At 40.6% G+C, this 12,132-nt stretch overlaps 1 protein-coding gene across 3 annotated transcripts in view; it reads right to left on the bottom strand.

Moving 5' to 3' along the window:
• The window catches only part of Rngtt (RNA guanylyltransferase and 5'-phosphatase), a 219,011-nt gene extending 207,128 nt beyond the window's left edge, over nucleotides 1-11,883 (bottom strand). For 2 of the 3 annotated variants that reach the window (XM_048353850.1, XM_048353852.1), the window contains exons 1-4: nucleotides 11,632-11,883; nucleotides 5,567-5,676; nucleotides 2,677-2,780; nucleotides 2,499-2,587 (exon numbers count right to left, since the gene is read on the bottom strand). In XM_048353850.1, the coding sequence (XP_048209807.1) occupies nucleotides 2,499-2,587; nucleotides 2,677-2,780; nucleotides 5,567-5,676; nucleotides 11,632-11,695 (367 nt within the window). In that variant the 5' untranslated portion in view covers nucleotides 11,696-11,883. Of the gene's footprint in view, nucleotides 1-2,498; nucleotides 2,588-2,676; nucleotides 2,781-5,566; nucleotides 5,677-11,551 lie in introns of all 3 variants that reach the window. The other variant, XM_048353851.1, reaches the window with a different exon arrangement.
• Between the last annotated feature and the right edge of the window lie 249 nt (nucleotides 11,884-12,132).

Below are 12,132 nucleotides of genomic sequence, written 5' to 3'. Positions count from 1 at the left end.
GGCTTTTTCTATATACATGGTGCTGAGGAATCGAACCCAGGGCTTCACGTATACGAGACGAGCACTTTACCACTAGGCCATATTCCCAGCCCCTAAAACGTTTCAGCTTTTAATTACATTCTATGTGTGTACAATTTAAAAGCTTGTAACTTATTAATTTGTCTATTCACATTATATAGAATATGTTTTAGAGCATTAGAAAAAGCTCAAATATACTATATTCATTTATTGATTTAAAACTCTGTGTTACATTTCTCATTAAAGAACTCCAAAAATTTTTAATATGGAGGTATTTTCATCAAACACTGCAGAGGAGCTGGGCATCCATAATCCTAACTACTCAAGAGGCTGAGATCTGAGAATTGCAGTTCAACACCAGCCTGGGCAGGAAAGTCCCTGAGACTCTTATCTCCAATTAACCACCAGAAAACCAGAAGTGTTGATGTGGCTCAAAGCGGTAGAGCACTAGCCTTGAGCTGAAGAGCTCAGGGACAACGCCCAGGCCCAGAGTTCAAGCCTTTCAACAGAATGCAGGGGGCGGGGGGCGGGGGGGGGACGGGGTCTGCAAAGGACATAACACATATATATCTCTAACCCACAAACTGAATTTTCCAATTTATTCAGTGACGTATCAGATAAAAGGTCAATAGAATATATGTAAAAGTCAAAAATTGAGAAACTAGAGCAAATACAAACTCATCTAGGGATTGACTGCTAGTTGAAGTTGAAGGTAAGTAGCAAAGGTAAGTGGCTAGAGGCAATAATTACATAGTAAAAAAACATTAAATTTTTTTCAAGTCTATAGAAACCAACTGAGAATATACTTCCCTAGAGCAGCTAACATATGATAATAATTACAAACATCTGGCACCAAGGGTTCAGTAAAGGGAAACTTAAAGTTCTTTCTTCCTTACAGAAGATTTCAAGTATCTGTGCTTCAAGAACTTTAAATTCCCACTAAGTCTACAGATTTAGCCCACACTCATACCAACCATCCATTATCAACTGATAATTGAACAGTCAACTGGTATTTATGAATTAGCAATTAGATCAGCTATTTTTCAATGATTTTTTTTTTTTTTTTTTTTTGCCAGTCCTGGGCCTTGGACTCAGGGCCTGAGCACTGTCCCTAGCTTCTTTTGGCTCAAGGCTAGCACTCTGCCACTTGAGCCACAGCGCCACTTCTGGCCATTTTCTATATATGTGGTGCTGGGGAATCGAACTCAGGGCTTCATGTATACGAGTCAAGCACTCTTGCCACTAGGCCATATTCCCAGCCCTTCAATGATTTTTTTTTAAACCTAGGTCATCTTTGAAAATAAATCAGAAATGTCTGTTATTGGTCAACAAGAATGCTTCTACAGGAAGGTATGCAAAGCTGATGAAAATTCTTTTCTGAAACTAAAAAAAGAAAATATAAAAGCTAACCAATATTTCTAAAACCTTAAAGTCCTTAAACATGATTCTCCAGTGCCTTTTGCTTAAAACAGGGTGGCTCATGCTTGTAATTCTTAACACTCAGGAAGCTGAGGTCTGAGAGTCATACTTCAATGCTAACCAAGGCAGGAAAGTCCATGAGACACTTATCTCCAATTAACCACCAGAAAACTGGAAGTGGTGCTGTAGCTCAAAGTAGTAGAGGATATTCTTGAGCAAAAACGCTTAGGGACAGGGACCAGGCACTGAGTTCAAGCCCCACGACTGCCAAAAAGGGGGGAAGGGATATTTTCACCAATAGGTTCTAAAGCCAACTGCTGTTACAAGCTTCAGATTAATAATACAATATATAATTGCCAACACCTTGTGATACAAAACTTGGCAGGTCAGAGAAAATGTTTCCACTTCGATTTACATTGTAGTAGGTTCCATAACTTAGTAACATATAAAACAACCGATTAGAAGTTTTTCTCTCTCAGCTCTCCAAAGAATACAACTGCACAAAGAAAAACATGTAAAGTTATTACTTTAAAATGTAGTGTTGCCCAGCCGGTGGGATCTGAGGATCATGGTTCAAACTAGCCGGGCAAGAAAGTCCTTATGACTCTTATCTCCAACAAACCATCAGAAAACTGGAAGTGGTGCTGTGGCTCAAAGTGGTAGAGTATTAGCATTGAGCTGAAGAGCTCAGGGACAGCACCCAGGCCCAGAATTCAAGCACCATGACCCAAAAAAAAAAAAAAAAAAAAATAGTGTTTAAGAATTTTCCTAAATAGCATATGTAGAGAGAAGCAATAAGGACTTAACAAGCTACACACAAGTTAGTCTCTTCCTCTAATAAATACTATTTGGTGACTTTCAAAGAGGAAAAAAATACCATGCATAATGGTACATGTCTATAATCCCAGTACTTAAGAAGATGAGGCAAGAGGACCATGAGTGTGAGGCCAATGCAGGCAACTCAGTGAGACAAAAATAAAAATAAAATTTCCCTATCAACTCACTTGCAAAAGGAGAACAGAAGCCCAAATGTTAAACAACAATAGTAAAGCCAAACATACCAATAAGTTCAGGTGGGTTTCTGTCATTAAACCGTTCACACAGACGAATGAATGTGTCAGTATTCTCAGTTGTAGGGCATTCTCCATGTCTAATAACATATAAAAACAGAATTTTAAAGAAGAGAATATAAATTTCAGTGAATGGTTTTCACTTAAGAAGTCTTAATCCATAACTTACCCTTTACACTGAAGTTTGATATATTTGATACCTTCTTTTTCTATGTCATTTCGGTCATAGAACCTTGAAGTATTTGTCAGATCCACCAACAAGCTCATTTTAACCTTAAAAAAAAAGGGCAGATTTACTAGTGACTGAATTCGTTCCAAAACAAGCTGACTAAATGGCAATACCAAATTCCCCCATCTACACTAAAGGAGATTTTAGGTTTACCCTGCCACCAACCAATTTCAGTGAAATTCTACTCCCCCAAGTTTTACTTAAGACACTCAATAAAATAACACCTACGGTAATGAAGAAACAGAAACGTGAGCAAAACAGACTTCACTCTCAAGAGCACAAAAGTCAACTCAAAAAAGAAAACAATGGCATTGTTTTGTGCACATCCGTCTCGGTAGCCACGATGCCCCAAGGGCAGCATCCATGTGCAACACACCTCCGTAGCTTTAGTCACACATTCTACACAGCATTCTACACAGCCACCTCCATCACTTGATCATAGCTACTGACTACCCCACACTGTAGCACACCTTTAAAACATGACACAAGCCATTTAGGCCATGAATACATGTGTGCAATCCTTTCTGAAAGTAGACTGAACCAAGGTTAAAAATGATTCTTGGGCAATTTTTCTCTTCCCTTCCTGGATATATAAAACAAATTAATGGTTTGAAAAAAATTTTAAACAAGTCATTCTCAATGAAAATGTGAAGCACACAAAATCTATAGTTATTTTAAAAATGTCTAAATTCTGCCAAAAGGAACTGAAAGAAAACACATGGGAAAGAAAAAGACAGAGAGAACCATAGTTGGCAGATTACAGAAAATATTCCCCCCAAAAGGAAAAAAAAAATATATATATATATATATGAATTCATCCTAGGGCTAGGAATGTAGCTTAGGGGTAGAGTGCTTGCTCAGCATGCATGAACCCCGGGTTCGATTCCTCAGCACCAAATAAGCAGAAAAAGCTGGAAGTACTGCTGTGGCTCAAGTGGTAGAGCTTTAGCCTCGAGCACAGAGAGGCTCAGAGACAGACCCCAGACCCTGAGTTCAAGGCCAGGACAAGCAAAAAAAAAAAATTATCCTAAAGTGGTAGACCTAGAAAAAGTATAGTCAAAATTCCTTCACAATCCCTGAACCAACTAACACAGAACAGTGTATATAGCCATATTTGTGAATCTCCTTACAGACTTAATCACAACAGCTAGCATTTGCTCAACTCACTTTTGATGACTTTATTTTGCTAAACACAAGGATCTAGATTAAACTGATACCAAAAATAAATAAATAAATAAAGAAGAAAAACTCATTAAAAAAGAAACTAATACAATAGGCTAGTACTAAACTTCAAGTTTGGGCTTCTAGGCTCAAAACAAGAAGCAAATAAAAAGTGGTGATAAACAGGAAAATGTGGGTTTCTAGTTAACAAAGGAATATTTTTGGCAAGGAATCTGAAAATATATAGTGTAACTTAGTTTCCACATGCCCCACATATCTGCATGTATAAATGTGCATGTGGTTTGTGTAGACAACATATTCATGTGAATATGAACCTGTACACACAAATGCACCCACACGTTACATATAAGTATTTTTCATAATAGATAATCCCAACTCATGCTGCATAAAGAAAATAACTATCTTCTGCACAAAGTAAGAACTACAACTTGTTACAGTCCTTACTCTGTAACAGTAACTGTTCTATATACTTTACATGTAGCATCATTAATCCTGCAAACTGGGATTGAAGCCCAAGTTCCTAGCTTGTAAATCCAAACAAACTTTTAATTGTGATTTTCAATGTGCTTATGGATAGTTCATAAATTAGCTACAATTAAAAAATATAAACAAATATGGGAAAGCTACCTAAGTAAAAGTGATGAATAACTAGTTTTCAAAAATCTAAGTGGCCAGGTGCCAGTGGCTCACACCTATAGTCCTAGATACTCAGGAGGCTGAAATCTGAGGATCATGGTTCAAAACCACCCCAGGCAGGAAAGTTGTGAAACGCTTATCTCTAATTAACCACCAGAAACCCAGAAGTGGTGATGTGTCTCAAGTGGTAGAGCACTAGCCTTGAACTAAGGAGCTCATGAGCAGTGCCTAGGCCCAGAGTTCAAGCCCCAGAACCAACAAAAAAAAAAAAAAAAAAAACTAAGTGGCTCTTTGCCTACCCATACGATGTTGCACATTGTAAACTCTAAAATTCACTGAATGTAAAAAAAAATTTTTAATTAAAAAAAAAACTGGGCTGGGAATATGGCCTAGTGGTAGAGTGCTTGCCTCTTATACATGAAGCCCTGGGTTCGATTCCTCAGCACCACGTATATAGAAAAGGCCAGAAGGGGCCCTGTGGCTCAAGTGGTAAAGTGCTAGCCTTGAACAAAAAGCAGCCAAGGACAATGCTCAGGCCCTGAGTTCAAGCCCCAGGACTGGCAAAAAATAAATAAACAAACACAAAATTTCACTGAATACACTAATATACACCTGTAAGACTACCAACTACATAAAATAAAAAAAAAATAAAGATTGGTGTTGTAGATTAATAACTATGTTCTGTAAAAAGATGTGTTTGGTTTGGCACTGGTGGTTCATGCCTGTAATCCTGGCTACTCAGGAAGCTGAGATCTGAGGAAAGCCAAAATGAAGTTGTGGCTTAAAATGGTAGAGTATTAGCCTTGAGTGGAAAAAGCTTGGGAACAGCACCCAGGGCCTGAATTCAAGCATCATGACCAACCAAAAAAGCAAGAACTAGGGTTTTAGCTCAATGGTAGAACACTTACTTGGCATATATAAGTTCCTGGGTTCAAACCCCAGTCCTGTCAAGGGAGTGGGGAGTAGTCTCAAATGGTAGAGCACAAATTAGTAGCCAAGTTTTACTTCTTACCTTTAGACTCTTCAGATAGTTTGAGAGCATACTGGGATGGAAGCGATTTTCCTCAGCTACCTGACTATCATATCTTGGTCCCAGCATTGTCTTCAGAGGCAAGAATCTTCCTAAACAAAATTGAGATGAGTAACAATTTTCACTATGTAAATAAGTGGTTTCAGGTTAAAATCCTATAGCTATGTCAAAAACTACCCTCTGAAAACATCTTAAAGGTGAAAACATTCTATAAAAGCAACTATTCATAAAGTACTCTCCATCTAAACAATTCTTTTTTTTTTTTTTTTTTTTTTGGCCAGTCCTGGGGCTTGGACTCAGGGCCTGAGCACTGTCCCTGGCTTCTTTTTGCTCAAGGCTAGCACTCTGCCACTTGAGCCACAGCGCCATTTCTGGCCATTTTCTGTATATGTGGTGCTGGGGAATCGAACCCAGGGCCTCATGTATATGAGGCAGGCACTCTTGCCACTAGGCCATATCTCCAGCCCCATCTAAACAATTCTTTAAAATATACTTCCTTAAAACTTTTAGAAACAAAATAAATTGTAGAAACTGGCACTATAACAGCAAAGAAAATTGCCAGTGAACAGAACTTTTATTTTTTTAATTAAATTTTATTGGCAAGGTGATGTGCAAAGAGGCTGTTACATAATAAGGTAGTGAGTACATTTCTTGTCTTATCTGTTACACCCTCATTTTTTCTTTCCCAGAACTTCTTTAAATAATCTAAATTATAAACCCTTGCTTTAGAAGGATACTGGCTTTTCATTGCTGATGGCTCATACCTATAATCCTATCTCTGTTTCACAAGAGACAGAAATCAGGAAGATTAAGGTTTAAGGCCAGCATGGGCAAAATGTTTAAGGGAACACACACACACACACACACACACACACACACACACTTTTCAACCAATAGGTGGGTCCAATAGGTGGGTGCAGTGGCTGTTTATCTCAGCTTCATGGGAGGCCAGAATACAAGGCTGATGGCTCCAGATCAGCCTTCATCTCAACAGAAAAACCTGGGTGTGGTGGTACATACCTGTCATCCCAGCTACAATAGGCAGCATAAATATGAGGATTAAAGTCTAGGCCAGGTTGGGAAAAAAGACCCTTTCTGAAGTATTACCAGAGCAAAAATTGGCTGGAATCATAGCTCAAGCAAGAGTCCCTGCCTAGCAAGTAAGCAACCCTGAGTTCAAATTCCAGTACTCTTCAGAAAAAGAAAAGGAAAAATGGGTGACATGAATTAAATTCATTTCCACATTCTCTACATTCAAGGCTGAGAAAGGAAGATCAGGAGATTAAGATCATCTCAGATTACTGTAAGATTCAGTCTCCAAAAGTAAGTAAATGTGCTGGGAATATGGCCCAGTGGTAGAGTGCTTGCCTTGCATACATGAAGCCCTGGGTTCAATTCCTCAGCACCACATACATAGAAAAAGCCAGAAGTGGTGCTGTGGCTCAAGTGGTAGAGTGCTAGCCTTGAGCAAAAAGAAGCCAGGGACAGTGCTCCGGCCAGAGTCTAAGGGGCCGGAGTCCAAGCCCAAGACTGGCCAAAAAATAGAAAGAGAGTAAATGAATGAATAAACAAATTTCTTAGTATAAAGCAAAGTGATTTCAGAGTCCTTGTCCCACACAATTACCTATGTTTAATATGTTCAGACTCTAGTTACCACAATGAATAAGGTAAAACTAAAAAATAATTAAATAAAGAAATAAACAGCGTCTTGAAATATAGCCAAGGCTTGCTTGGAACTCAGGTCCTCTAGACTGTCTTCCAAGTGCTGGGGTTACAAAAGTACACTACCAGGCCCAGCTTAATTATTTAAAATTCCTGATTACATGATTTTTTTTTAATATGAAGCTAGAATTTTTTCCATCTAATGGACCGAATTATATATATCAGGATAAACTCATGCTAGGATATTCTATAAAATTGATAGGATGTAAACTAAAAGTATTCTCTGAAAAACTATCAGAGTATATTCCCAGTGTTTATTTCTGCAAGAAGTATTGGCTTTTTTTCCTTTTTTTCTGAATCACAGAACAAGCATAGATGACATCACCAAGCAGTCAATTTTTTAAGATACCTATTTGTTATGGTTTGGATATTAGCTCCCTTCCCCCATGAGGTAATGTGTTGAAGGTTTACTGTACTACATAGCACTGATGCAAAGAGGATCCTTTAGAAGGGGCATGGATCATGAGGGCTCTCACCTTGTGAATGGATTAATACACTAATGGATTCAGAACTTAATAGGCTATTGGGAGGTAACAGAAACTCTACATGCCTTGTCACTAGAGGTATGTATCTTCTGTCCCCAACTCCTTTTTCTGTCTCTCGTCCCTGGCCACCATGAAGGCAGCAACTTTGCTCCCCCATGTGCTCCCTGCCAGGTTTCTGACACATCACAGGCACAAAGCAATGGGGCAAAACTACAGACTGAAACCTCTTCAACAGGGAAAAAAGAAAAAAATCTTTTCTCCTTTTAAGCTGATTATCACAACAATGGAAAACTAACACACTACTTAAACTAAATGATGTTTACAAAAACAATAAAAGCAATGGAATGCTACCTAAAGGAATATCTAAATCTGGGGCCAGGAATGTGGCTCAGTGCCTAGCATGCATGAAACCCTGGGTTCGATTCCTCAGTACCACATAAACAGAAAAAGCTGGGCATGGAGCCGTGGCTCAAGTGAGAGAGTGTTAGCCTTGAGCAAAAGGAAGCCAGGGACAGTGCTCAGGCCCTGGGTTTAAGCCCCAGAACTGGCCAAAAAAAATATATATATATGTATATATATATATATATATATATACACACACACACATATATCTAAGTCTGAACATTTATCCAGTCATTAATCTAAATTTCATTAAATGATCTTTGTTTTCTATATAACTATTCAAAATTACCAATAACCTCCATATTATTAAATCTAATGGTCAACTCTCAATTCCCACACTACTTACACTATCACCAATATACTAAACAACTCATGAGTGCTGGGAGCGTAGCTTAGTGGCGAGTGCTTGCCTAGCATGCCCAAAGCCCTGGGTTCTATTCCCCAGTATCACATAAAACAGAAAAGGCCAGAAGTGGCACTGTGGCTCAAATGACAGAGTGCTAGCCTTGAGCAAAAGAAGCTCAGTGACAGTGACCAGGCCCTGAGTTCAAGTCCCAGAACTGTAAAAAAAAAGAAATGCAATGTGGTATGAATACTTCTATGACTGAGACAAACAGACCATTATATTCACAAAACTTATCAGAACTTGTATTAGTAAAGAGCTGGGTGCTGAAATAAATGCCTGTAATCCCTGAACCTGGGATGCTGGGGCAGGCAGGAAGATCTTGAGTTTCAAGGCCAGACTGGTCTATAGAGCAAGACCCTATCTTTAAACAAGCAAAACTGAATTCAATTATATTTAACTTCACCTCCAATAAGCATCACAAGCCAAAGCATTATTGATTACTAGTAGAGATCCAGTTGGTTGTCAGGAAGCTTGAGATTCTACAACTAATCACACCCATAAGTTTAGTGATAGGCTGAAGGCATAGTTCAAGCAGTAGAATGTCAAGCAGCTCTGCCTAGCAGTTCCAGGCAAAACTCAAGCCTCAGTACCATTTAAAAAAAAAAAAAAAAAAAACTTTAGTGACTCAATCACAATAATTTAGAGGCTAGATTCTAGGGTCTCAAATATCCCAATACTAATTTAAAAAAAAAATCAAGCCAGGCACTGATGGCTCAAGCCTGTAATCTTAGCTACTAAGGATGCTGAGATCTGAGGATCATGGTTCAAAACCAGCCTGGGCAGGAAAGTCAGCTCCAATAAACTACTCAAAAAACCAGGAGTGGAGCTATGGCTCAAATGGTAGAGCTCTGGCCTTGAGCAAAAGAAGCTTAGAGAAAGTGCCCAAGCCAAGTTTAAGCCCCAAGACAAAAAAAAAAAAAAAAAATTCAGATATTTCAGTAAAGAAGATATACAAACCGCCAGTAAGTAAATGAAAAGATATTCAAAATTAAACCACAGGAAGATTAGCACTACACCCCTATTACAATTGCTGAAATTAAAAAGACTGAGTATATCAAGTTCGGGGAAAGATCCGAAGCAAATGGAACTCTCATACACTGTGTGGGGAATATAAAATGAAGCTACATTGGACAAGTGGTTGGCAGTTTCTTAAAAAGGTTAAAGAAATACATACCTACTTCCTAATATAGCCATTTCTCTCTTAGAGACTTATGAAAGATAAATGAAAGCAAAAGTAAATATACACAACTGTACATGAATATTCATACCAAGCCTTGCAATAATTAAAAACTGGAAATAACCCAAATAACTGTCAACAGATGAATAAACAGATTGTAGAGTGTTCAAAACAGTGAGAATACTACTCAGCAATAAAAAAGGAATGAATTACTAATACATTCAAAAGTCTGAGTCTCAAGAAGAATAACACAAAGCAAAGCCAAACCAAAATGAATGCATGTTACCTTTATTAGAAAAATTCTAGGAAATGAAAATGATCTATAGTGACAGAAAGCAGATCAATGGCTGCCTTAGAAAACGATTACCAAAGGACAAAAGAAAACTTTAAAGGATGATAAAGAGAAAAATTCTGAGATGTCCCAAATTTAATTCAAAGGACAAGATGTAGAAAGAATTAGAGGGGGCTGGGGATATGGCCTAGTGGCAAGAGTGCCTGCCTCATATACATGAGGCCCTGGGTTCGATTCCCCAGCACCACATATACAGAAAATGGCCAGAAGTGGTGCTGTAGCTCAAGTGGCAGAGTGCTAGCCTTGAGCAAAAAGAAGCCAGGGACAGTGCTCAGGCCCAGAGTCCAAGCCCCAGGACTGGCCAAAAAAAAAAAGAAAGAGTTAGAGGAAGTTAGTTAACCAATTCAGTCATTACAACAAAAACTATTCTAAGTTTCCAAGTGTATGTTGAAATCTTCCTGCATCCTAAATTGTTGGTTTAAAAAATAACTTTCCAGGTTAACTTTAACCAATCCAGAAACAACCAATACTTCTATGTACTGTCCTCCCAACCCTTCTTTGTACTATACAACGTTGCTTACCTATGGCCAAAATGAACAACTCATGTATTCCTCTACAAGGGGAATAATGCTCTGGGATTCCTAAGTCCAGCCCAAATAGTTCCACCTTGCTTTCTAGCCTTGCTGCTGGTAGTTGTGAAGCTTTGTTCTTTTGAGGGTAGCATCTGTAAGATCTCAATAACTTTAAGCATGGTGGACATGCCTGTGATCCCACTACTCGGGAGGCTGAGACAGAACGATCCTGAATTGCAGGCCAACCTATAAGCTACACAGGTTGAGGGCAACCATGTTATATTGTGAGATCCTGTCTTTAGGAGAAAAAAATCAAAACAAAAAAAAAAACACTTTTATTTCAAATAACCCTATAGAGTTTTGGTTTAACAAGAACGATGGTTTCATTAATGTTTCCCAAGATGTCTATGTAGTCAAAAATCATCAAAATGTACACTTTAATAAAAGTTTATTGTATGTTTAAAAAGAAAACGTGTCAAGTCCGCAAAAGTCATCTAAAAAACAAAAATCCTCCCTATTCCCTGGCTCAGTGTCGACCCACTTAGCTACTAGGAACAGCCCCTCTCCTCCCACCTCCATCTGCAGACCCACACCCATCTCCTCTCCTTCTCAGGAGAAGGTAGAACCCTGACAGGTTCACAAGCTTCTAGGCTTTCAAGTGCTCGACATGGTGTTCCTGGGGACTCGGTTCCAGCCACATAACCCCGTTTACCTAGGCATCCTCAACCCGCAGCCTTGCCCGGGTAGTGACGACCAGCGGCTGACCCGCTGCGGTTCCCGCCGCGGTTCCAACCCCGTCCCGACCCCCTCCGGCCGAGCGCACCGCGGTCCCGAAACGCCACTAGCGGGCCCGACAGCCGCCCGCAGCAACGAGCCGGCCGGCGGGGCGGTCACAACTCCTCCCCGGTTACCTGCCACCGGCTGCCCGCGCCGCGGACGGACCAGAGCAGCGAGCTGGCCGGCGGGGCGCAGTCGGGACCCCTCCGGTTACCTGCCACCGGCTGCCCGCGCCGCGGACAGTTCAGCCACCGCGGCGGTATCTTGTTGTGAGCCATGTCTCCGCGCCGCGCAGAGCCGCCCTCCTCCCTAGGCTGCCCCCAACTCGTGGCCTCTGCCCGCCGGCCACGAAAGACCGAAGCCCGCGCACCCCAGCCGGGACCGGACGCCTCGGGCTCCTATCCGGGTTAACGTCAGGGACGCCGCGCCACTTTCATTCAGGATCAACTCTAAGGCTCCCGGCGAGCCCACAATGCACCGCGACTTCCGCCCCTGCCGTTCCGCCCCCTTATTTCCGAGGTCAGAGGGGAAGAAAAGGAGCCTCGGCAAGTGGGCGGAGCAGGTCTTCTCTAGCCGCGCCCCATCACGCTTTGCCGTGCCCCGCCCAGTTCCTCCCGCCGGACTGGAGCAAAAACTTAAGAAGAGCGCTCCTAGTTTGCCTTTGCGCGTGCGCAATTGCTCCGCTACCGCTGGGGAGCGTTGTTTATGCCTCCCA

The sequence above is a fragment of the Perognathus longimembris genome, chromosome 9, assembly GCF_023159225.1.
Source record: "Perognathus longimembris pacificus isolate PPM17 chromosome 9, ASM2315922v1, whole genome shotgun sequence".
Lineage (NCBI taxonomy): Eukaryota > Metazoa > Chordata > Mammalia > Rodentia > Heteromyidae > Perognathus > Perognathus longimembris.
Note: the sequence above shows the minus strand (reverse complement) of the source record. Positions and strands in the feature narration are given on the sequence as shown.